The sequence below is a fragment of the Lepidochelys kempii genome, chromosome 2, assembly GCF_965140265.1.
Source record: "Lepidochelys kempii isolate rLepKem1 chromosome 2, rLepKem1.hap2, whole genome shotgun sequence".
Taxonomy (NCBI): Eukaryota; Metazoa; Chordata; order Testudines; family Cheloniidae; genus Lepidochelys; species Lepidochelys kempii.
Window position 1 is genome coordinate 43,446,179 of NC_133257.1, and position 27,077 is coordinate 43,473,255.

Consider the following 27,077-nt stretch of genomic DNA (forward strand, 5'->3'; position numbering starts at 1 on the left):
ATGGTATGACACAAACTTCTTAAACTGGATTTGCAACATATAGAGCCCTCTAGTGTCCAAACCCTTAAAACAGTTTTGTTAGAACAATTTGAAGTACAGAATTCCCCAGTCAACTGAACAAGTTTTATTTACTGCAAAGAGATTTATATCTGACAACCTTTTTTAGCCATTATGGCTTCTCAGAGAGCCAATCTAAATGCACTGGCAGCATATGTGAAGTCAGAAGACGAGTAAAGGAAGTCTTATTCTACTGCTATACATACCATTGTATCGGATCATCAATAATAAACCATTTGAATCAGATGTTTATATCTTAATCACTAAGGGACCATTGTGATCATCTAGTCTGACATCCTGCACATTGCAGGCCACAGAACCTCACCCATCCACTTCTGTAATAGACCCCTAACCTCTAGCTGTGATACTGAAGTCCTCAAATCATGGTTTAAAGACTTCAAGGTACAGAGAATTCACCATTTATGCTGGTTTAAAACTGCAAGTGACCCCCCCATGTTGCAGAGGAAGGCAAAAAAACCCTAGATAAGTGGCTCTCAACCATTCCGAACTACTGTACTCCTTTCAGGAGTTTGATTTGTCTTGCGTACCCGCAAGTTGCACTTCACTTAAAAAAACTACTTGCTTACAAAACCAGACATAAAAATACAAAGTGTCACAGCACACTATTACAGAAAAATTGCTTGCTTACTCATTTTTATCATATAATTATAAAATAAATCAATTGGAATACAAATACTGTACTTACACATCAGTATATAAAGCACTATAAACAAGTCATTGTCTGTATGAAATTTTAGTAAAACTAGGCAAATATCCAGATTAATTGAAGTACCCCCTGGAAGACCTCTGCATACCCCGGTTAAGAACCACTGCCCTAGGATCTCTGCCAATCTGACCCAAGGGAAAATTCCTTCCTAACTCCAATATGGTGATTGATTCAGTTAGACCCTGAGCATGTGGGCAAGACTCATCAGGCAGATACCTGGGAAAAAATTCTCTGTAGTAACAGAGCCCTCCCTCTCTAGTGTCCCATCTCTGGCCATTGGGGACTTTTGCTACTGCCAGTCGCCGATGGGCCACATCCCATTGTAGGCAGTCCCATCATACCATTCCCTCCATAAACTTATCAAGCTCAATCTTGAAACCAGTTAGGCTTTTTGCCCCCCTTGCTCCCCTTAGAGGGCTGTTCCAGAACTTAACTCCTCCTTAACTTTTCATTTTGGAAAAGAGATGACTAAGAGCGGATATGATTGAGGTCTATAAAATCATGACTGGTGTGGAGAAAGTAAATAAGGAAGTGTTATTTACTCTTCATAACACAAGAACTAGGTGTCATCAAATGAAATTAATAGCCAGCAGGTTTAAAACAAACAAGTATTTTTTCATACAATGCAGTGTCAACCTGTGGAACTCCATTAGAAACCTTCAGCTAATTTTGAGCCTAAACTCGTTGATGACCAGTTTATATCCATTTGTTCTTGTGTCCATGTCATCTCAGTACAGAGAAGAACTACAATTTTCAGATACTTTTGCCATTTACAAACTTAAAGTTTAACAACTATTCACTCTGTAATATGATAACACCCGTTAAAAGAGCAATCTGATTCCTGTGCAATGTCTATTTAACAAAAGCTCACTATTTGTAATGATTGGGGTTGTTTTTATATGTACATGGCAAGGATTTGTACACCTTTTAACACTTCATAAATAAATAAATTGTTTAAAACAATTAAGTATTTAGAAATAGCTTTTCTGAACTTTTGTAATATGGAACTGAACTTTTTTTTAACACCAGGACACATCTATGTAAGTACCTAAATGGAATCCTTTAATGTAGTATTTGAACATCTAGAATATTTCTATGTGAGGTTCTAAACTAAGAATTCCATTTCTTGTTGACAGGAGCTTTTCAAATAAAGCACTTGCAACTGCCTTCTGTAATTCTATTTCCAACTTGCCTAACCGCCTCTCAGTGAAAACATGCATGGGATGACATACTCTTAAATATGTTCCAGTATTTTACTTTTGCAATATTTTCTTTGTGGAATCACTTTACTTTATAAATCCAAAATTTAAATGAAGGTGTTTGTCTTTGGCCAAAGACTAATGCATTTTTTAATTGCACCAGCCACAATTGTTATGTATTCTTGTACATACAACTATATGATATTTTATTTGCTGTTTTTAAAGAACTATGTTCAGTAGAGCACAGTCTGATATTACTGATTATTTCACATAGGTGCTATCTTTTCTCACCAGCAAGACATTACTTATACTGTGCCTACAATGAACAATTAAAATACTCTTTTTCTTACCTCTTTCCACAAGCTGAAACCTATTATACTTGGAACTGCCATACTCAGAATGAGAGCCTAGAATATTTAAAAAAAATAAATAAAATGATTACCGATTGCTCCTTTATTCCCCACACATGGAACCTGGGATATTTACTGTTTCTGCCTAAAAGCTGAGACACAAGGTGGGAAAATAATATCTTTTATTGGATCTCATCTCTCCAATATCTGGGACCAAAACGTATACAACAACACTGCAGATCTAAAAGCTGTCAGTTGTAATAGAACAAGTCTCAGACATGAACACTAAATGACATTTGGACAAATTCTGCAGTTCTTAGTCAAGCAAAACTCAATATGAACAAACAGGATTTTACTTGATGAAACACTGCAGAATTTTGCTCATTGTAACTTTAGTAGTATTGGGTCTGAATAGCTTATTCGTCAAGTAACAGTGATGAAATGTTGAGCTGGGGAAGGAAGCAAGAGTGAACAGGTGTCTCTCTCACTGAGGTGATCAAGAGACAAAGAAAAAAAGAAAGAATGAGAAGTGCAATTCGATTCCCTTTAACCTTATTTATTCTCTCATTCAGAATCACAGTATTAATGCAAAAGAACAGCTTATTATACAGCACAGCAGCATTCCAGCTAATCAACCTCATCTTGCAAAGAAGGAGTAGTACAACACTGTTTTGGTAATTTCTCGTAATGAATGTATGCAAAGCAATCTACTGACAACTAAAACTGAAGCAGATCAGTTAATTGCATGCATAAAATAAAACATGAAATAGAAACAAATAGATGTTCTTACATAACCTGGTATCAATTACATTACACTGGAAGAACTGCCTTGGCAATTCTTACAGAGTATTACTGCTTAGTATTTACATAACAAGTGACTTGTCCAAAGCATTGTACAAACATTCAGTAAATAATTATTCCTCAGCACACCCTTGAATCAGGTAACTGGATATGATCTCCATTTTATGGAGTGGTAAAATGTGGCAGAAAAGAGATGTGATTTACTCAAAGCCACTCATCACATCAGTGGTAGAGCTGGGATTACAACAGAAGTGTTCCTGATTCCCACTGCAGCATTTATCCCTCTTAAACCCTGATGCCTCTTAGAGGCTGTAGCATAAATATGAGCAGACAATTGGTCTCAACAAATCTTATATGAATAATTCCAGCTATTGTTTAGTTTGACAATTTTTCAATCTCTCCTGACAATTCAATATATATTTGTCCAGGTTGCCCTCTTTTTCTACCCTTAGATGTTTCTTTAGAATTCTCTATTACTCACCACTTGTAAAAGAGATGTACTCATTAGCTATAACTACCAACAATGGCTAACAATGACTGGTAACAATGACTCACCAGCAATACTGGGTGTACAGCTCTCAGTCGAAGCCACTTGAAAAGTGTCATCCAAAGCTCAGGGGAGCATACACCAAATGCAGCAAGCATACACATATAGGGAGTCCACAAGTACTTCATGCTGGGAAGCAACGCAAAAATCCAAAGATGAGACATTGCACAGATTGTATTCAGACTCCAGACACAAACGCACACCTGTCTCTAAAATTTATTTTAGAGATGACAGTTGACAGTCTGGAAAATGCCATTGTTCTAGTTTAAACAGCATTACATCTAGTGTCATAAGAATAAATGCTCTGAATATCTTTGTAAACTGCTTTGCTATTGCTTGACATGTCAAAACACACATCTCATGATGTCCTAAACAGATAAGGAGATGGAGTAGAGGTCTTTTCCATCTCTAGTTTCCATGATACACCATTAATAAGGTCCTACTTAATTTGCAATATTTTGGAAATTGCAGCGCCTGCGATATTAGGCTTTCACTGCAATTTTGACAGTGGGATCCCCGGACGGCTGACAGCAGGGGCCTCCGCTCTCAACCCCAGGCTCCTGCTCTCAGCCCCAGGCTGCTGACAGCAAAAAATCATGGAAAAGTAATAATGGACCTTATTACCACAAATAGGTCCATTATTACTTTCCTGCAATTTTCCATGGCTTGTCCGCAACTCAGCAGCAATTATTGGACAATCATCCCACGATTCAAGTACGGCCTTAACCATGAACTACCTGGTGCACCAAAAAGTTACACAAGATTTCAATGGAACATCAGAATTTAAAAAGAATGCTAGCACAGCAGCTGAATTTGAAGACCAACAGGGGGGTGATTAAAAATTTGTTCTAATTAACTTCTCAGATTTATGCTGGGACAAACCTAAGAAAATGTGTTCAAGAAACCAAAGACACTTAAGCATAGTCTATTTTTTTTTTTTTAAGATATATGGTCAAAGTTCACTAAGCTACTTCCTAGAGTAATTAGTAGTGTTGTATGTCAAATGGGTTTCAGAGAAAAACGTGGGAGGGGGACAATTTGAAAAACTTCTGAAAGGGTGACTGAAGTTAGTAATATTTTGCCACTTTCAAAACAGAAAGATCAATATAAAACTTACCCTTCCAACATCATTGCAAGAGAACCCATTAATATTGTGTGGATTACATGATAAGCAATCTCTGGCCTTTCTCCAATTCGGCCATCGTCAAGTGTAATTTTTTCTTTGAGTGGTTCACCACTGCAGTTGGAAGAAAATGAAACAGCATTTATCTCACACATGGTATCACGTTGTGATACCTACAAAAAATTTGACAACAGCCAGGCCACTGGTGTGCTGATACCACTATCTATCATGCTGACCAATATTGTCTTTTTGTTTCCTTGTACCCCCTGTCCATCTGTCTGTATTTATCTTCCGCCTCTTGTCTTGTACTTAGATTGTAAGCTCTTTGGGGGCAGGGACTGTCTATGTCAGGGGTCGGTAACCTTTCAGAAGTGGAGTGCCGAGTCTTCATTTTATTCATTCTAATTTAAGGTTTTGTGTGCCAGCAATACATTTTAATGTTTTTAGAAGGTCCCTTTCTATAAGTCTATAATATATAACTAAACTATTGTTGTATATAAAGTAAATAAGGTTTTTTAAATGTTTAAGAAGCTTCATTTAAAATTAAATTAAAATGCAGAGCCCCCCGGACCAGTGGCCAGGACCCTGACTATCCGCTCGTGTGCTGCCTTTGGCACGCGTGCCATAGGTTGCCTACCCCGGTCTATGTTGTGTGCTTGTCTAGCTCCTAGCACAATGGCTTGGTCCATGACTTGGGCTCCTAGGCACTATGATATTTATTATTTGTGTTAACAACTTTAACAGAGAATCTAATTCAAGAGCAAGAAGCCTTCACACACATGTAACTATTCTGCACTGAAGTATGCTGTACTTAAGGTAAATCATCCTTTGCCATATTAGTCCAACTGCAAGCTGTAGAATCACCTGTAACTGCACCTATAATTTAAGGACAGAAAAAGGGATAGAGGACAGTTCAATTTCATCATTATAAATCCTAGTAGTATCAGATTTAGGTTGCTATCTTGCATATATAAAACAAATCCATTCACCAACTAGGAAGGTGAGGGGTGGAATGAGAAGGAATAGATTTTATTCAATCATAAAATTATTTTAAGTTACATCACAATAATAAACTTCATTGTGACAAAATGGAGAACTAAGACTATTAATACTTCACATTCAAAAACTAATTTTTGGACTTTAAGATTTTTTGAAAAAGTTTTGTTGGACAAATTGAAGTCACTGCTTGTCACAAAGTTGTCATGATTATGACAAGTGAAAATCAATTTGAAGAATGAGGAAATTAAAACTGACAAAATCATCGTGCATCAAAGCTGATTACTTATTACAAATCACAGGGGAAACAACTTTCCAATAAGAAAAGGAGGACTTGTGGCACCTTAGAGACTAACCAATTTATTTGAGCATGAGCTTTCGTGAGCTACAGCTCACTTCATCGGATGCATACCGTGGAAACTGCAGCAGACTTTATATACACACAGAGAATATGAAACAATACCTCCTCCCACCCCACTGTCCTGCTGGTAATAGCTTATCTAAAGTGATCATCAGGTTGGGCCATTTCCAGCACAAATCCAGGTTTTCTCACCCTCCACCCCCCCACACAAATTCACTCTCCTGCTGGTGATAGCCCATCCAAAGTGACAACTCTTTACACAATAAGAAAAGGAGTACTTGTGGCACCTTAGAGACTAACCAATTTATTTGAGCATGAGCTTTCGTGAACCACAGCTCACTTCATCGGATGCATACCGTGGAAACTGCAGCAGACTTTATATACACACAGAGAACAGTGGGGTGGGAGGAGGTATTGTTTCATATTCTCTGTGTGTATATAAAGTCTGCTGCAGTTTCCATGGTATGCATCCGATGAAGTGAGCTGTGGTTCACGAAAGCTCATGCTCAAATAAATTGGTTAGTCTCTAAGGTGCCACAAGTACTCCTTTTCTTTTTGCGAATACAGACTAACACGGCTGTTACTCTGAAACCTGTCTTTACACAATGTGCATGATAATCCAGTTGGGCCATTTCCTGCGCAAATCCAGGTTCTCTCACCCCCTCCCCAAAACCTTTCCAATAAATATGGCATAATCTTCATCTCCTAAAAGTCTGACAGATTTTGAAAAATCCACTCTCGTCTTTACCCCTTGCAAGTGGGAAACTTGACCTGGCATAGGAGGGAATCTACACCTTTCATTACATTCAGCACAATGTAAACTCTTCAGAAACAAGTAAGGTCTTTTTCTAGCACTTAAGGTTTCAAAGATAACATTCTATATTAGGACCTATGCAGTGGTGCCATTCTAAGCCTGCAGACAGTTCCATTGCCTCTTATACTTGTCACAGTTTTACCAAGCAAAACCAGATTCAAACTAAGGGTATGTTTACACTGTATTCCGGGGATCTGACTGCAGCATGTGTAAGCACACCTGGGTTAGCTTTGATTGAGCGAGCTCACTAAAAATAGCAGTGTAGCTGCAGCAGCACAAGCGGTGGTATAAGGTAGACACCTGAGTGTGTACCAGGCGACCTTGTACTCTGGTCGCTAACCTACGCAACTGCCTGAGCTGCCCTGATTTCACTGCTATTTTTAATGAGTTATCTCAATCAAAGCAAGCTCAGGTATGTCTACATGTGCTGCAATCACACACACACACACCATAATGCAGTGAAGACAAACTCAAAGAGGCCACTAGTCAGTTTCATTGGTTCTTCTCAGAATCCTGTGGGCCACAGTGAAACAAAGGATTTCAACAAAGGACTTTTATTCTACTGTTTGGCTCTCAGCAGCAGAATATGCAGGCACTCTTAATAAGAGATCAGGGCCAAAAAAGAGAGAAGAGACCGACTATTGGAGATCCTCTCCATTCCTCCACCTTATTCATTGCAGCCAGGAGGTTGTGGTGGAGACAAATACTAGAGAAACATAAATCCTCTTGCAGCAGCCAGGAGACTATGCAGCTGGGGGGTGGGAACCCTCTTCTCCCTTCCAGAAACACACTAGTCAGAGGCGGACACAGAAGGAGCTCTTAGAAGGATCCAGGACTCCTCTCTTCTGGCAGCAAGAATATGCTATCAGGGAATTATCTATGGAGCTCTCTTCCACTCATATTTGCTATCAAGTTATGGTTAAATTCATAAATGTTTTATACAGTTTTAAACCCTGGTCTATCAGAAGATTACAACTAACCATTCATATATAATTTAATAATCCTCAAATTAGCTGTATAAAAAATAAGTGATCAAAAATAAACCACTTACCCAATTCTCCTAAAAATGACTTGAGTTACAGAAGAAAGGCAGATAATTAATACTAAAATATAAAAAGGCAATAGAGATGACTGAGTTAGTCGCAAAAAAAAGTCTTGAGATGGGGTCTGAAGGGATTCTTGACAAAGAAGCCAGTTCACTGTAAAGTTCCTAGTAAGTTAGAAATATCACATATAAAAAGAAATTTGTTAGCTAATCTTCTCAAATGAATCCAAATTAATATATTTCCTCCCCATAACAATTTTTTTTCAAATATATAATGGTTTTGCAAGCATGCTTTCTAAAAAAAATCATAAGCTCATCCTTGAAATGTATATTCTGTGATCTGAAAAGAGCAGGTTATAATATTTTATAAGCACTTCTAACAGAGAAAAATCCACTTCTAAAAACTTCATTCTGGGGAATCAAAGTATTTTACATATATCAATGAATTAAACCTAATGACTTATTTTTGAGGCAAGAAAGTGTGTTTATCCCCATTTCACAGAGAAGGAAACTGAAAGTTGAGCTAGTTTGTCGAAGATCACATAGGTAGCTTACAGCAGAGCCAAGAAAAGAACATGGGATTCCCAAGTTCCAGCCCTGTGTCTTAATCACTTGACAATCTTTCCTTCCTCTCACAAAATAATTTAACGAGAGAACTGAGAAAGTACGGTCTTTAATTTATGTATTGCTAGAAATCAATATCCTCTACTGAAATGTAAAACTGGTGATGTAAATGATGCACTGAATTTGTCCATGTCTTCATCTCCTGTATCTTTAGCAGGACTTCCTTCTCCTCCCTCTTTTCTTCTTTTTGCATCTACTCTAGAAAATCAAACTATTTTCAAATCAACCTATCTGGACAGAACCAGTTTCAGGATGAACAGTGCATTGTGTCCACATTAGAGGACACTAGTGATGAGTCACTTTAACATCTCTTGTGCCGCAATCCCACGTCCACTCTAGTTTTGTTCTAAACAAATTTAGCTGCACTGTCATCTTGGTACCTATCCCACAGTTTCCAGTGCTGTTCCCAGAAGCAATGGATTGTGAGATTTTAACAGGCCTTCTGAGAGAACCTCAAGAGAGACCAGGAAATTGTGAGAGTACAGATCAAGCTCCCATAATTCTAAAGGGAAGATTCACAATTATCCAGGAGGACTCTCATCCAGTTTGTCTCAATCACTGATTTAAGGGGAGTAACTCCATGTCTTAAAAGTGAAATAATCCAATCACTGTAAAAAGTCGCATATACAGATCTCTAACACACCTGTTAGTTGAGATAAAACCAAAATCCTGACAAAATGTAGCCATTAAAGACCCTTTCTGGAGCTTTCAGGAAAAATAGGGGTGTTAATCGCTGCGTCTAGGCTAAACTTATTACATTCTGCCTTCCTAAAATTCCCCCAGAAATTTCAGTTGTATGTAATTATATTCTTTACTTCCTGTCCTGAAATGCTGTAAAGTCATTTTGTACAGAGGCAAGTGCACTTCAGTGGAGATGGTAGCACTTCCTGTATAGAGTTTTTAAACATTGGCCTCAAATGCTAAGAGCTCTCACAGTCCAACGAAGTGCATATTTCAATATCATTATCTATGTCTCACCTAAAATATTCTAGAATATCTGCAGTGATGGTGCTTTTGTCATTGGCTCTGGTACTCTAATTTGCTGCCCAATTATTATGGCTGAGAATACATTGTTAATATCCAGCCGTAACATTTTCTTCTCACCTTAAGGGTTACAGCGCCGTGTCTTACAATCTTCCAAAACTTTCAATAATTCCCTCCGTTTACTTACAAAAATACTTTTGAGGTAACAATACTGATTGCTGATGCTCTCTCTCTCTCCAGAATCTTCCCTTTTCTAGACTATATGAATTTAGCTTCATGGTTTCCCATCATCAGCTTAGCCTCCCACTATTATTAGAAATATTGCTAGAACTAGGATGTTTTCAGGGCTCTCGTATGCAGAGTTTAAATATTAAAAAAAACAAACCAGTGCCACTTCCTGCAGCAAGGATAAAAGTTTCTGAAGTGCTACAGAATTCCAGAAACCCCAAGCACATCCTGTATGTGCCAAATTTCTAGTTTTTTTTTAAAAAGTAAAAAATTATTTTCTAAGTTCTCCTACAAAACGTTAGGAGCGTCTGCATTTAAATGCTTGTATTTCTCAAAGTAATTTCAAAATTATATGTATTTTAGACAGCTGTAAATAAATAGCTCAAACTTACTTAGTTGTGTTTAATCCAAATTTTACTTCAAGGAACTTCAACACATGCTCATTTTCTTTATGAGGAACAAATGTCTGAAAAACAAGTAAGTGAAGATAACCAAGTAGCACCTGTAACATAGCCTTCTTTTCCTTCAGATTACAAAACAGTGCAGGGAATAACACACCCTCAAAATATAGTTAAAACAAAGCTGTCATCAGTTCAGGAAATTCATAATACAGTAAAATCTCACTTAAATACATTTTGTTTAGTGTTTCCCAGAAGGTTGTATACTCTTCACTTCATTCAGGTTCTCCAAATGGAGAGAAGAGTGAAGAGTTTCCAGCCAGCTTCCACCAGATCAGCTACCAGCAGGGTGAAAGCTGCAACCTGGGTATAATCCCAGCACAGAGCAAACCAAAGAGGATGGTAATTGACACTCCCCTGGTCAACAGGGCCCTGGTTTTGCCAAAAGCTGTGGGTGTTTCAGAGACCTTCAAATAAAACTACATCCCTTAACATTCACACTCTTATTAACTCTCTTTGTTCTGGCTAGATAATTCAGCTCATGCATTTTACAAGATCAGCCAATTTTTCTGTGGCTCCAAGAGCAAAAGACCCATGCTTAATGCAGCAAGCAAAGGATGGAGTTTGAGTGTTCTCTCACAAATCTTGTGAGTATTGACTTTTTTTTTTTTTAAATCTATCTTAAGTAATACAACCAAGAAGAGTTTGGGAGGGAACGAGTGCAGGAAGTTTTCTTTAAAAGGCCTTGGCTTAGAACACTAAGACAGATTCTCCCGTCCCGAGTTCCAGATGAAACTGAAAATTAATGTCTACCTTAAAATGTCTCACACCTATTCCTGGTTGCGGGCTCTTTTCCCTAGGCTAGAACATCGTTTTAAAATCTGAATGTTTGCCCCATTCACACTGGCCCGCCAACTCATAACAGACGTTGTGCTTGAAGCACATTTATTAAACAATTTAAAATATGATTCACATACTGTTTCTAGTCATGCCACAGTAGACGGGGCTTTAGTTTCAACCCAAAAGGTGTTAAAATACTTGAGTCATGAGGCAACTACATATTTTCACTTTGTTCACAATTATATTATTGCTGTCAAATGATTAAAAAAAATAATCGCAATTAATTGAGAGATTAAAAATAGTCACTATTATCACAGTTTTAATCACACTATTAAACAATAGAATACCAATTTAAAATTTATTATAAATATCTTGGGATATCTTTCTACATTCCCAAATATATTGATTTCAATTACAACACAGAATACAAAGTGTACAGTGCTCACTTTATTTTATTATTTTTGATTACAAATACTTATATTGTAAAAAAAGATAACAAAAGATACAGTATTTTTCAATTCACTTAATAGTGCAATGCGAACACCTGTTCTCACTTCAGATGACATTGTAAATAAAAAGCAGGCAGCATTATCTCCTGTAAATGTAACCAAACTTGTTTGTCTTAGCGAGTGGCTGAACAAGAAGTAGGACTGAGTGGATTTGTAGGTTCTAAAGCAGTGGCGGAGAACCTGCGGCCTGTCAGGGTAATCCACTGGTGGGCCACGAGACAGTTTGTTTACATTGACCACTACAGGCATAGCCACCTGCAGCTCCCACTGGGCAGAAACGGTGAACCGCGGCCACTGGGAGCTGCGGGTGGCCGTGCCTGCAGTGGTCAATGTAAACAAACTGTCTCATGGCCCGCCAGTGGATTACCCAAACGGGCCGCATACCGCCCGCGGGCCACAGATTGCCCACCACTGCTCTGAAGTTTTACGTTGTTTTATTTTTGAGTGCTGTTAATTAAGAACTATATACATATACAGTGTGTGTGTGTGTGTGTGTATATACACATATGTAAGTTGCACTTGCATGATAAAGAGATTGCACTACAGAGCTTGTATGAGGTGAACTGAAAAATACTATTTATTTTGTTTATCTTTTTTACATTACAAATATTTGTAATAAAAATAATAATTTTAAGTGAGCACTGTACACTCGGTATTCTGTGTTGCAACTGAAATCAATATATTTGGAAATGTAGAAAATTATCCACAAATATTTATTATAAATTTAAATTGGTATTCTATTATTAACAATGAGATAAAACTGCAATTAATCAAGACTTTTTTTTAATATAGTTAATTTGTTTTGCTTGAGTTAACTGAATAATTGACAGCCCTAAGTTGTCTATTTCCCCTGTAAAACAAAAGTGGCTAAAGATTTAATTCTTCCATTTTCCATTAACCTAGTCCAACAACAGCTTCACAGGATAAGCATCATTTGAAAAGTTTTTTTTGCTAAGATTACTTTTATAAAGACATAACTGCATCCCTCCCTATAGGGCATCAACCAATTAAATGTCTCTTTCTAAAGGTAAACCTTACCTTCAGTAAGAAATTCATTGTCACTGTTATCGTAAATACCAAGTAAAAGTACATTATTTTTAGCATCCTTGAAATAAATGTGCCCTTTTTCATATTCATCTGCAAAAATAAATATTTAAAAATGTGTATTATTTGGAGTTCAGTGTAAACAAAAAAAACTACATACCAAATTAGAAAATGATATCCCAATTACCTGAAGGCATTTAGAGAGCATTAAAGCTGCTACAAGGCTTAGTAATGGAGATACTAATAAAGCTGGATTTTCAAACTGTAAGAGATATCCCAGGAAGAGGGAGAACAGATAGATTTTGTACACTTCATGCACCTGTTGGGAAAAACAAAAAACCTATATAGTTCATACCTTGTTTACAAAACAGGGGAACAACCACAAGTGAAATAAACTTGTGAACCTTTTTACTGCACAATCCTAAGAATTCAGTATTTTAAAAGTGGTTCCACCTTGTCTATTGCAAAAGTTGCTTGTACAGTGTAAAATGTAAACAGTGTTGCCCTGCTAACCTGATCTTGAAGACAGACCTTATCTAAACACCCATCCTCCCATCCAGAGATATCAGAAAGTACAGTTCTATTCTGAAAGGTAGCTATGTAAAAGCAGCGTTGGTGGGGTTCCACGATTATCGCTCAGTGACTCCCTAGCACATTTATAAAAGTGCATGACTAAAAGGCTATGTTTTATGAGATACTTTTTGTCTTCCACTTCACTTGCATATCACATTACCACGTCACACTACTTAGAATGTTCACATGTAGGTACTGCAATTTGCTTACCATTACTTACCTTTGGGTAAACAGACTCCAGCAATTCTGATACTTACAATTCTTTATGTATATGCAAATATACAGTGAAAGAATTTACTATGTGCACTTTAAAATATAGTGGTTTCTTCAATAGACCAGCCATATGGCCCCATCAGTTTGGGACTAAAGCATGTAAGAGTTGGTGTACATAACTTATTCCCCACTGTGGGGGAATGGAAAGGAAGCTAATTTGTTAATGTAAGTCACTCAGTATTTGGGGAGGGTGAGGTTGTTTACTTTTGTTTTGTTTTGAAATCTGGAAGGACACAGATAACCATGTTGAGGGGTATAGTACAAGAACCTAAATAAACAATTATCCTTGTTTATAGTCAGTCATTTTTCAGAGTAGCTCCAAACTTTAAATATTAACTCCTACTGAACCTCCTGTTTACATACATTATTCAGCCATAAAAGCTGCTTAACCAACTATAGGGGAGAATCATTCAGTGCAAAGTGAGTTTTCAGTAACAGAGAGCCAGCAGACAGGCGCCTAGGCACCTCCCCTCCCTGCTGCCAACACACAAAGAAAAAGAGGACACAGACAGAGCAAAGCAGATGTGGCTGTACACTAATTCATGGCTACAGTTCAGGCCCCAACTTTTTAAGGGCGTGGGGGGAGGGAAAGAGTTACAGCTACTGAGTCTTAGAGCAGCCCTCAGGTCCTCCTAAGCCTCAAAGTGCTCTATGCCAGAAGACCAGGCCCTGCCAACCCCTGATCCCCGGAAGAGGTGAGTGTAAAAGCTTAAAGCCACTTTATTCTTATGACTAGTGTTATGTGCACTTTAGCTGGACTCCAGGTTTAGCTCTAACTCACAAACAGACATAATCTATGCCCTTTGGAGTTGGTGGAAACAAAACATTGCAGTTACTGTAGTTGTTTAATTCAAGTTTCCAACAAACAGTCAATAGTTTGAAGAGTCATAATACCTTATCTGTCTGCACAAGGGCAAAGCTGTCCAGCAGGACGAGAGAGACAGCCTGGACAAACAGCAGATAGTGACTGTACTCCCACATCATCATGAAAGTATATGTTGAAGCACTCACCAAAAGGTAGCAAAACCTCTAGGGAAACATAAAAGAACATTAACTTAATCATCATGTATTTCTGCCATAAGAAAAATTGTGAGATAATTAAAACAAAAATCAGTTCACTAGTAAATGGAAATTATTTCTTTGAAGAATTAAAATACTAAACTAAGAGTTCATCATTTTCTCAGAAGGGAGCTTCATTTTCTTTGCACTGGATGGTGGGGGTGGGCATGGTAAGGGGTCTTAATATTATAAGTAACTAGTTTTTAGGTAGCTGAATTCTTCTTTTGCCCAGTTTAGTCTTTATTCAGTGTGGAGAGAAGAGGTCATATTTGAAGCAGTCAAAATCATATGAGACATGTCAGAAGAAATCACCAACCTAGACAAGGGACAGGAATAGAAATTTACCACCATATTCCCAACTCCCTGAACAGTGAGGAAAGAACCAAATTCTCTATAACCTTATGCAGCCAAAAAACAACAAAACAAAACAAAACCAAAAAACCAAAAAAAAAAAACCCTACGCAACTCTTGACAAATTTCAGAAGTGAAAGAGTTGGTGGCATTAGTGTAAGGCTGATTCCCATACTGTTCCCCTCAACCACCATGGTAACATTAGAGGACAGGGAAACATTCACTTTCCAGTGAAACTAAAGTACCAAGTGTACTCCAGATGGCTGCTTTGAAAAAAATCAAACTAATTTTTCTCTTTTTTTTTTCTGCCTAGAAAGACAATAAGGTGACAATGGTGTAACTACGTTGGAGCACATTACTACTAATTGCATTTTGTTAAGAAAGTACTTGTGTTTTACCTCAGCAGAAGAATTTATGTTGTTTTTTAAATAGCCTGTAAGAGCTGCAACTTGACATGCAAAATATGGCAATGCCCAGTTTTCCCTTAAAGGAATGGAGTAGTCGATTCTTGTTGTATCTGTCCTAAAACAAAGCATAGAAGAACAAAAAAGAACTATTAAGTTGTTTATGGAATAAAAATATTATGGGAAACCAATTCTGGTTATCATAGATATCTTATTAGCAAATCATTCCTGTTACTGGTGCTTTAATACACTGCACTGTTTACTAGAAACAAAAATCTATTTTACTATTGGTAAAAGTCATAAGTTTAAAATAGTCAAAATGGAGGATATTAAAATCTTTATTCAGCTATAAATATTCTACTACTTTATGTATACAAGTAGTCAGTAGGACTGCTCAGATGACTAAGGGTTGTAGGTCAGGGCCCATAAGAGCTGCCTTTCACATTAAGATGAAGTATGGTTTATAACAGAGGGAATAAATTCTTTACAACTATTACACAGTATACTTTTTAGACAAATACTTTCTCAACTGTTTAAAACATATCTGCCTGACGTCTCAGGAGTCATGCAACATTACCAAACAGCAATCCAGCACCAGTTGATTGCCTACTTTTGAGGCTTTTACTGACAAAATGGAGATTACTGATTGATGGAGCACAACGACCAGAAAAACATTAGGATTTTCTTATTAATAGTGACTGAACAGCTAAGACACAACTCAAGTCACAGGGTAACATTTTCAAAAATGCCTAAATAATATGAGTGCCTAAGTCCCACTTAGGAACTTACATCCCACTGACTTTCAGTGAAATTTGCGCTTCAAAATGCCTAAATCACTTTTGAAAATTGGATTTAGGCTTCTAAATCATTTAGGCACTTTTGAAAAAAAATGTTACCCCCATCTAATTTTTGCTTCTCCAGATACCCTCACAGTGGTACGTTCAGAGTGCTGTATCTACTTTTGCTTTCAATTTCCAAAGTTGTTTAATTTTGCTTGCTCATGGAAAAAATACTGATTATTCACCTTTACTATTTCCTTTTCTACTTCATGTACTTCAGCCAGCCACCTAATGAACATAATTTTTATTTGCTGATCACAGCCTGAACAGTGATGAATCATAGAATCATAGAATATTAGGGTTGGAAGGGACCCCAGAAGGTCATCTAGTCCAACCCCCTGCTCGAAGCAGGACCAATTCCCAGTTTAAATCATCCCAGCCAGGGCTTTGTCAAGCCTGACCTTAAAAACCTCTAAGGAAGGAGATTCTACCACCTCCCTAGGTAACGCATTCCAGTATTTCACCACCCTCTTAGTGAAAAAGTTTTTCCTAATATCCAATCTAAACCTCCCCCACTGCAACTTGAGACCATTACTCCTCGTTCAGTCATCTGCTACCATTGAGAACAGTCTAGAGCCATCCTCTTTGGAACCCCCTTTCAGGTAGTTGAAAGCAGCTATCAAATCCCCCCTCATTCTTCTCTTCTGCAGGCTAAACAATCCCAGCTCCCTCAGCCTCTCCTCATAACTCATGTGTTCCAGTCCCCTAATCATTTTTGTTGCCCTTCGCTGGACTCTCTCCAATTTATCCACATCCTTCTTGAAGTGTGGGGCCCAAAACTGGACACAGTACTCCAGATGAGGCCTCACCAATGTCGAATAGAGGGGAACGATCACGTCCCTCGATCTGCTCGCTATGCCCCTACTTATACATCCCAAAATGCCATTGGCTTTCTTGGCAACAAGGGCACACTGCTGACTCATATCCAGCTTCTCGTCCACTGTCACCCCTAGGTCCTTTTCCGCAGAACTGCTGCCTAGCCATTCGGTCCCTAGTCTGTAGCTGTGCAGTGGGTTCTTCCATCCTAAGTGCAGGACCCTGCACTTATCCTTATTAAACCTCATCAGATTTCTTTTGGCCCAATCTTCCAATTTGTCTAGGTCCTTCTGTATCCTATCCCTCCCCTCCAGCGTATTTACCACTCCTCCCAGTTTAGTATCATCCGCAAATTTGCTGAGAGTGCAATCCACACCATCCTCCAGATCATTTATGAAGATATTGAACAAAACCGGCCCCAGGACCGACCCCTGGGGCACTCCACTTGACACCAGCTGCCAACTAGACATGAAGCCATTGATCACTACCCGTTGAGCCCGACAATCTAGCCAGCTTTCTACCCACCTTATAGTGCATTCATCCAGCCCATACTTCCTTAACTTGCTGACAAGAATACTGTGGGAGACCGTGTCAAAAGCTTTGCTAAAGTCTAGAAACAATACATCCACTGCTTTCCCTTCATCCACAGAACCAGTAATCTCATCATAAAAGGCTATTAGATTAGTCAGGCATGACTTCCCTTGGTGAATCCATGCTGGCTGTTCCTGATCACTTTCCTCTCATGCAAGTGCTTCAGGATTGATTCTTTGAGGACCTGCTCCATGATTTTTCCAGGGACTGAGGTGAGGCTGACTGGCCTGTAGTTCCCAGGATCCTCCTTCTTCCCTTTTTTAAAGATTGGCACTACGTTAGCCTTTTTCCAGTCATCCGGGACTTCCCCGGTTCGCCACGAGTTTTCAAAGATAATGGCCAATGGCTCTGCAATCACAGCCACCAATTCCTTCAGCACTCTCGGATGCAACTCGTCCGGCCCCATGGACTTGTGCACGTCCAGCTTTTCTAAATAGTCCCTAACCACCTCTATCTCCACAGAGGGCTGGCCATCTCTTCCCCATTTTGTGATGCCCAGCGCAGCAGTCTGGGAGCTGACCTTGTTAGTGAAAACAGAGGCAAAAAAAGCATTGAATACATTAGCTTTTTCCACATCCTCTGTCACTAGATTGCCTCCCTCATTCAGTAAGGGGCCCACACATTCCTTGGCTTTCTTCTTGTTGCCAACATACCTAAAGAAACCCTTCTTGTTATTCTTGACATCTCTGGCTAGCTGCAGCTCCAGGTGCGATTTGGCCCTCCTGATATCATTCCTACATGCCCAAGCAATATTTTTATACTCTTCCCTGGTCATAAGTCCAACCTTCCACTTCTTGTAAGCTTCTTTTTTATGTTTAAGATCCGCTAGGATTTCACCATTAAGCCAAGCTGGTCGCCTGCCATATTTACTATTCTTTCGACTCATCGGGATGGTTTGTCCCTGTAACCTCAACAGGGATTCCTTGAAATACAGCCAGCTCTCCTGGACTCCTTTCCCCTTCAAGTTAGTCCCCCAGGGGATCCTGGCCATCCGTTCCCTGAGGGAGTCGAAGTCTGCTTTCCTGAAGTCCAGGGTCCGTATCCTGCTGCTTACCTTTCTTCCCTGCGTCAGGATCCTGAACTCAACCAACTCATGGTCACTGCCTCCCAGATTCCCATCCACTTTTGCTTCCCCCACTAATTCTACCCGGTTTGTGAGCAGCAGGTCAAGAAAAGCGCCCCCCCTAGTTGGCTCCTCTAGCACTTGCACCAGGAAATTGTCCCCTACGCTTTCCAAAAACTTCCTGGATTGTCTATGCACCGCTGTATTGCTCTCCCAGCAGATATCAGGAAAATTAAAGTCACCCATGAGAATCAGGGCATGCGATCTAGTAGCTTCCGTGAGCTGCCGGAAGAAAGCCTCATCTACCTCATCCCCCTGGTCCGGTGGTCTATAGCAGACTCCTACCACTACATCACTCTTGTTGCACACACTTCTAAACTTAATCCAGAGACACTCAGGTTTTTCTGCAGTTTCGTACCGGAGCTCTGAGCAGTCATACTGCTCCCTTACATACAGTGCTACTCCCCCACCTTTTCTGCCCTGCCTGTCCTTCCTGAACAGTTTATAACCATCCATGACAGTACTCCAGTCATGACTTTATACCTTCCCTCAAAGAAGGTGCTCTTCAACAGTTTCAACTTAAATGCAGCAGGACCCTGTTTATCCAATCTAATTAAGACCGGGTCCAGATTGGATAATCAAAATTCGGATAATCCAGAGAATGGGAAAGTGTGTGGCTAGAGTGCCATCTAATGGCCACAGAAGAGATTGCCCGCTTCTGAACCTGTGTGTGCTGGTTGGTTGGTACTGAGAGCCGGATAATGGAAAGTCGAATAAACGAGGTTCTACTGTAAATCATTAGTACTTTGCACTTTCATAGCTCTTTCCTTCCAAGAATCTCAAAGTGCTTTAGAGCCAATAATAAATCACAGATGCACAGTAAAATCAGTGACAAAGCTAGGAGTAAAACTCAGTCGTTTATTCTCAGAACCAGTTCACATGATTAAACTCTTCAACATACTTTTATAGGGGTTCATAACAGGAAGGGAGTTTTCAGGTAAGTGACCTATTAAACAACAACTTTGGATAACAGGGTCTTCTAGATAAGAGAGATTCTACTTTGCTACAGAAAGCAGATTCAGAAAGCCAAGAGGCTTTGAAGACAAATGCACTGGCATGAAGTTCAAGGCAAGAGAACCACAACCAAAACAGTTAGAGATGGCCAGAGCATGAGATTTCCATTTCATGGCAATTTTCAAGGTTTTGAAATTTGTTTTCCTTCTGCACTGGAACAAAAACAAAACCTTTCAAATGTTTTTGCTAAATGGAATTTTGTTGAAACATCTGCTCTTTCTTACTCTTTGACCAGGGAATCCATCTTGGACCTCAAAAAACCTTCCCATGAAAAACTTTGAAATCGATATATCTCCATAAAACGTTTCAGCTTCAATGAAATAACATTTAAAAAAAATATTTCAACCAAAATGTTCTGACCAGCTCTATGAATATTTTTAAAATGTCTTACTGACAAACTAGATTACATAAAAGGCGTTTTTCTTACCTGTTAATAATGAACCATGCTATGGTCAGCATTCCTGCCAACCAAGTCCCACTCATAACCCAACTGGTTACAAACAATGCAGCCATATAAATTCCCTGCAGTCCAAAAACAATACCAATGTAGAAATACACTGGCTCGATAACCTCCTGAAATTACAAATAAAAGTGAAGAGACATAGCAGCAACTGCGAGCTGAAACTGTAAATTATGACTATATACTGCTAACAGGGTGCTAGATACTTTACAGATAGATAAGATATGCTCCCTATCATAAGAGCTTACTTTTTAAGTATACAACATAAAATGCTCTGGGATAGAGCAGGGGGAGAGGAGGTGTACAAAACAGAGTGAATTAACAGTAGAGTTTAGCACACATCTTGTTGGTGCTATGATTTTGGGTTTGTATTAATAGTGAGGATTTCACATTGAACAGGTTTGATAACATCTTACTGCAGTGAGATTTTAAGTATATAGGCCTCTTGAAAAGAGGAAGTTTAAAGGAGGAACTTTGATAAAGTGAAGGCATGGCAGATGAGGTTACAGATGAGATTCCAAGATCAAGGGAGCATATAGAAAAAAAGAGACAAGAGAGTGGAAGACAGTATACAGTCATGCAGCTTGGGCAGAACAAAGTAGGGAGGAGCAGGGGAGTGGAAAGAGAAAAAGGACTTGTCTAAGTGTAAATATTTTGCCATTTTACCTATACTGATTAACCTCTCCCCATGCCCCCCCCAAAAAGCATAAAGGGAGGCCAAGTCTACACTACAAAGTGTTGTCAACATAGCTATTTTGGTCAAGGGTGTAAAAAAACCCACAGCCCCTAGCCAACATAGCTATGCCAGCAAAACCCCAGTGCAGATGCAGCAATGTCGACGGAAGAGTGCTTCTGTCCACAAAACCTTCAGGGAGGTGTGATGTTACTGTGCAAACAGAAAAACACCTTCTGCTGGCATAAGCGGTGTCTACACTAGGGGGCTTGTCTGGTATAGCTATACTGGCAAAGCATTTGTACTGTAGGCCAGGCCACAGTTATATCAGTATAAAAATGCTTATACCAGTATACTTTGTTCCAGTTTGGGAACCAAAATAAGCTATGTTGGTATAAGGCACTTTTAAACCAGTATAGCTGCATCAAATTAGATGTTTTACTGAATGGAAAAAAACCCACCCCCCAACCAACAGTTATGATGATAAAACTTTCAAGTGTAGACCTGCTCAAAATAGAAGCTGGCTAGGCTGTGCAGGGCCTTCTAGCTTTCACAAAAGAAAAAATTTAAATCAGTAGGGTAGATTTAGATTTCAAAGTCCTTTCCAAAACATTATTTAATCCTCCCTTTGTGAAGTAAGCCTGACTTACTAAATTGTGATTTGCCCAAGGTCACATGGAATATGTCTACAATAAACTTCTGTAGACATACAAATTGACTGTGAATTAACTCAAGGGGTTAACATATGTAAAGGCTAGCATGGACACTCCCCACACTTTTGAAACAGGCAACAAAAGTAAAAAACAAACAGCACTAAGGGCATGGCTACACTTGCAGATGTAGAGCACTTTGAGTTAAACCAGCCTTCGTAGAGCGCAGTAGGGAAAGTGCTGCAATCTGTCCACACTGACAGCTTCAAGCGCACTGGCATGGCCACGTTTGCGGCACTTGCAGTGGCATTGGGAGCAGTACATTATATGGGCAGCTATCCCAGCATGCAATTGACTGCAACGCTTTTCAAATGGGGGTGGGGTGGAGCGTGACAGGAAGTGTGTTGTCTGTATGTGGGGGGAGAGAGTGGGTTTTTGGGGGGCTGAAAGCATGTCAGCATGCTGTCTTGTAAGTTCAGACAGCAGCAGACCTCCCCCTCCTCCCCGCCTCTGTCTCTCACACACACACACAGAGCATTCCACAGTAACGGCTTGCTTTGTCTCAGAGCCGAGCTGTCAGAAACAGAGCTTTCAAAGGGCATATCCGCATTCTTAGGCAAGTTCAAAACAATGACAAGAGTGGCCACTTGACTTAAGGGGATTATGGGATGTTTCCGGAGGCTGATTAGAGCGCAGTAATGTAACACCTCGTTCACACTGACGCCTGGGCGTTTCAGCCACTACGCAACAAGCATTAATCTTCTTGCTGAGGTGGAGTACCAGGAGCGCTCTAGCCGTGCAGTCAGAGCACTCTACGTGCCTTACCAGTGTGGACGGGGAGTGAGCTAGGGCACCTGGGGCTGCTTTAATGCACTCTAACTTGCAAGTGTAGCCAAGCCCTAAGTAAAGAAGTCTAGCATAGACAAGCCCAGAGAGTCTGTCAGAGGCTGGATTAGAGCTCAAGAGACCCTGGATCCCAGTGTTATGCTCAGACCACATCCTTTCAACACACATAGCAAACAAAACTTCATACCCATATTATATTGTAAATATAAAAGCAAAGCAGAAGAGATACACATACTTCGCTACCAGATGCTTGATATAAAACACTGGCAATCAACTCTGGATACAATGTCATTTGCTGCACTGCATTTATAGTCCTCAGCGATACAGTTTTATTGTTGTGTGTCAGCTCATAAACACCTGAGGGCAGAAAAGATTTTTTCTAAAATCCCTTATACTGCTTGTAGGAATGACAGTAATAGTGGTGTAAAAGCAGGATAGCAGTAGATCAGACTATTAAGACTACCGACTGATACATCCACACCTAATTTAAAAGGAAGAAGAAAGGATTGTGCTAGATGCAACCTCACCCTGATTATTTTGAGGAAGTCAGCATTAAGTTATTTCCCTTTATAAACATCCGTTGAGCTACCCTTTAAATTTAGAGTCCAAGTTCATTGCCTAAAGCTTAAATAGTCTATTCAGTTCCTAGTATACAGCATGATTTTTTAAAACTGTTCACTGGATGCAATTTATCCTTCCCAAACAATGGAATTTGGTGTATATTTTCTTAATCACATTTTGAGGTTAACATGAAAATCAGAAAGGGAAAAACCACTGAGAAATTAAAGATCATCCACATCTTTAACAAAAACACGGCATGTATATTTATTAACAAACATGCATGCATAAATTCCAGAAGACAGGGCAGCTACTTCACAAATGGGAATCAGAATTTATATACATACAGTTCAGTGTCAGATGAAGATTCATTTCAGTTAACACCATTAGCGAACTAAGGTGGCTCAAAGGAATCCATAGGGTAGATAAGAGTTTATTTTGTGGCAAAGATCTCGAAGTGTTCAGTCAGCATGAGATTCTTAATGATTCTGACCCTTATACCTATATAGGAGTCTAAAACCAAATTTCTTAGTCTACTAGAGTGCTTCACTGTCTCAAAGGGAAAAAGGACTTTTCAAGGTTAATAAATAAATGTAAACTAATCTAAAAGATTGTTTAAAGTTACAGAACAAAGAACAATGTCAACAACTACGCTCTTCCGACAACAACAGTACTAAAGCAAGACTCTCCACTGCACATGCATCTCCCTTTGGGAAGAGGATGAGAAAACAAACAATACATGACACATGTATTGTTGTGTTGCTTAATGTACTACTGGAAGGAACTCAGATATTCTGGTGATTAGCAAGGTATAAAAACCTATGTAGAAGGGACTCGAATCAACGTTTGTCATACCTCTTTCAAAGGAAGGAGCCTTTAGCAGTTCTTTATAAAATGAGTAATAAATGGCACTGTCACCCTGAAATGTAATTTCTCGTTCAAGTTCCTAGAAGAAAATAAAATAATTAAATATATATTTATCTCCTATAATTTCTTCTTCTAAAAGACCACATATTTTCAGACAGGCTAGTTTTGTAATACAGCATATGGATATGAATCCACATCTTCAAAACATTAATCTTCACCGCACCCCTGTCATATATGGTATTGTTACCTATAATGTACAGATCCTGAAACTGACACTGAGAACCAAAGCGACTTGCCTAAAACCACATGGTAAATCAGTCAGACTAAGCTCGGCCAGGCTCTGTCCTCCCACCACTACAGCTGCACTCGCAGCTCTCAGGAATTCCCAGTGCAGTGCCCACTGTTGCTACTTTGGTGACATGGGCCTACTTTTAGAATGTTCATATTCAGATATTATTTTGAAATGCTGCCAAAAATTTTCTGAGCAATGCAAGTGACACAAGAGAAATGGTGATTTTCAGTTTGGATCTCAGCAAAACCTGAACAGAATTTCACAGGATAAAGAAAAGACATTTCTCTAACTTAGGGGCTTTCCTCAAGCAAAATTTTAGAGACTTGCTCCAAACAACATAGGTGTTAAAGCATCTCAAAAAAGAGGTCACTAGAATCTTATAGTAGAAAGCCTTAAGCAACCTAAATATAGAGGTTGCAACCGGCTGTCAGTACAATGCTTTGTAGGGATAGCTTAAAAATCAACATGACGGTTTCCAAATATTTGTAGGTCTATTACATCTAGAGCAGATCTTTTATAGTATAGCACCTTTTGCCAACGTAATGCAGGTAAAAGGCATCATATGGGTATAACTCGCCTCTTAAAACTTCTAGGTTGTTTTGGCCATAAAGAGTGTTTTCTCAACAAGACAAGAAGTATAAAACCTAGTTAGTGTATTGATGTTGTCAAAACAAGAAAACAAGATGGAAACCAGCAAAGCTTGTTTAGATGATTACATACTAAAATATATACACAAGGTATAACAGCTCTTCTCATTAGTATAGTGCTTTGTAAATATTAACTACTAATGAATCCAAAATGTCTGTAAAAAAAGCATTATCTCCATTTTACATATGGGAAAACAGGAACACATGAATAACATGCTCAAGACACAGGGTGAGCTGGGGGTCAGCTCTGGAATTAGAACCCAAGAAGTTTCTAATGTCTAGCAGCAGATAAGACAGGTCTCTTCTCAGAGAGTTTGCAATCTAAATGGAGCGAGAATACAGCATCCACTAGAATGGGATGAAGAAAGGACAGACATACATTACATACACCATTATGTGGTTACTCAGTTTAGGCATATGTACATGTGGGTGGCTCCATTTTAGGATTTTTTTTTTTTATAGTGCATACTGTAGGCACTGCTGCAGAAGTTAGTTTTCAGGAGTGATATGAATGAGCTGAGGGTGTTTGAACCATAAAGAGCAGGACAGAAAATGGCATGAAGACATATGTTGGAGGAGACGAGGGAAATTAAGACTGGCATTATTGGCAGAAAGGATACAAAGGACCTTGTCACAGATGTAAGCAAAGGCTACATGATTTAGGGATTTGAAAGCAGGAACAAGAAGTCTGAACCTGACATCCTGATTAATGGGGAGAATTAAAAATACAACACGACATTATTTCACAACTATTCTACTTTTTTACCTGCCTGCTGGAAAACCAGAATTTCCGTTCATGGTATGTTGAGAGGTACACAGCATACATCATCCCACTAGTGATAGCTGCGACACAGCCAAAGAAAAGCTTTGCAAAACGTTGAAATAAGACATCTGTAAAAGAATATTAAAAAGCAAAAATACTCCAGAGAAATATAGTACTTTTGTTAATGTGCCAACTTTTTTTTTTTTTTTTTTTTTTTTTTTTAAGTTCACATGACTAGTTTACTTACAATTCAGCAAGTTTTTTTAAGGCCCTTAAAATTAACCTAATATTTCATCGTTTTTAAGACACATGAAGAAACCATATAGCAGAGTTGCATTCCTCGAAAGGGAGTTTTATCCCTCATTCCTCACTAATGCTGAATGGGGATTTCATAGATAAATACCTACACATCATGCTGAAAATTTACCCCCATATTAACTATCATGATTTCTGAAACAATCTAGTAAGGAAATACATCCTAGAGAAAACCAGACTGAACTTTCGATTTTATTACACACACAGTAATAGATGTATACAGGCAACAGAAGGTAACATTCATTAGCTCTCAAGAAAATTGCCACCAATACTTTAACATAACTGTTTCCTTTTTCTTCTTCATGAGTGATAAGGCAGAGCTACTATGGAATTTACAGATTTCTTTAATTCAATCAGCACCCATTTCAACTCTAGCTCCCTCTATTTTGTGTTCAAAATGTTTGAGGGTCTGTAACAAACTTATTGAACTGCCCATACATAAAACAACAAAAGCTTTTAGTTGTTCCATTTCTTAAAAATCTAGAACTATTTTAGTTCTTCTATTCCTGGTGCAGAATTATCAATTCAACCATCCTAATTTATAAGCTACTAGAACAGTGGTGGGCAAACTTTTTGGCCAGAGGGCTACATTGGGGTTGTGAAACAGTATGGAGGGCCGGGTAGGGAAGGTTAGGCTGTGCCTCCCCAAACAGCCTGGCCCCTGCCCCCTATCCACCCTCTCCCACTCCCCGCCCCCTTCAGAACCCCCAACCCATCCAACCCCCCCTACTCCTTGTCCCCTGACCTCCCCCTTTCGGGACCCCCCCTACCCCTAACTGCCCCCTGGGACTCCACCCCATCCAACCCCCCCTACTCCCTGGCCCCTGACAGGCCCCCCAACCCATCCAACCCCCCCCCCCCCCACACACACACTCCTTGTCCCCTGAGAGCCCCCTTCCAGGACCCCCATCCCTAACTGCCCCCCCAGGACCCCACCCCCTATCTAACCCCCCCATTCCCTGTCCCCCCCTCCCAGGACCCCCCAGGACCCCACCCCCTATCCAACCCCCTGTCTTCTGACTGCCGCCCCCCCCCCGAACCTCTGCCCCATCCAACCACCCCCTGTCCCCTGACCTCCCACCCCTTATCCAACCTCCCCTTCCCCCCGCACCCTTACCATGCCACTCAGAGCAGCAGGATAGGCTTATTGGAAAGCCTGGGAGGTGGGCAGGCGAAAGCTGCGCGGTGGAGTAGCTGCAAGGGAGGGAGGACAGCGGTGGAGGGGCCGGGGGTATTGCCTCCCCAGCTGGGAGCTCAGGGGCTGGGCAGGACGGTCCTGTGGGCCAGATGTTTGCCTACCTCTGTACTAGAAAATT

The 27,077-nt window shown here is 39.6% G+C and overlaps 1 protein-coding gene across 4 annotated transcripts in view; it reads right to left on the minus strand.

Moving 5' to 3' along the window:
- The window catches only part of DPY19L4 (dpy-19 like 4), a 52,611-nt gene that overhangs the window by 20,410 nt on the left and 5,124 nt on the right, over positions 1 to 27,077 (minus strand). For 2 of the 4 annotated variants that reach the window (XR_012157131.1, XM_073330554.1), the window contains exons 3-15: positions 25,450 to 25,574; positions 23,733 to 23,823; positions 22,555 to 22,676; positions 20,118 to 20,263; positions 15,302 to 15,425; positions 14,388 to 14,522; positions 12,835 to 12,966; positions 12,642 to 12,740; positions 10,249 to 10,322; positions 8,027 to 8,185; positions 4,799 to 4,918; positions 3,690 to 3,810; positions 2,334 to 2,390 (exon numbers count right to left, since the gene is read on the minus strand). Coding sequence is in view for 3 of the 4 variants with exons in the window: in XM_073330554.1 (XP_073186655.1) it covers positions 2,334 to 2,390; positions 3,690 to 3,810; positions 4,799 to 4,918; positions 8,027 to 8,185; positions 10,249 to 10,322; positions 12,642 to 12,740; positions 12,835 to 12,966; positions 14,388 to 14,522; positions 15,302 to 15,425; positions 20,118 to 20,263; positions 22,555 to 22,676; positions 23,733 to 23,823; positions 25,450 to 25,574 (1,505 nt within the window). In the remaining variant the exon portion in view is untranslated. The remainder of the gene's footprint in view (positions 1 to 2,333; positions 2,391 to 3,689; positions 3,811 to 4,798; positions 4,919 to 8,026; positions 8,186 to 10,248; positions 10,323 to 12,641; positions 12,741 to 12,834; positions 12,967 to 14,387; positions 14,523 to 15,301; positions 15,426 to 20,117; positions 20,264 to 22,554; positions 22,677 to 23,732; positions 23,824 to 25,449; positions 25,575 to 27,077) is intronic. The other 2 variants (XM_073330555.1, XM_073330556.1) reach the window with 2 other exon arrangements.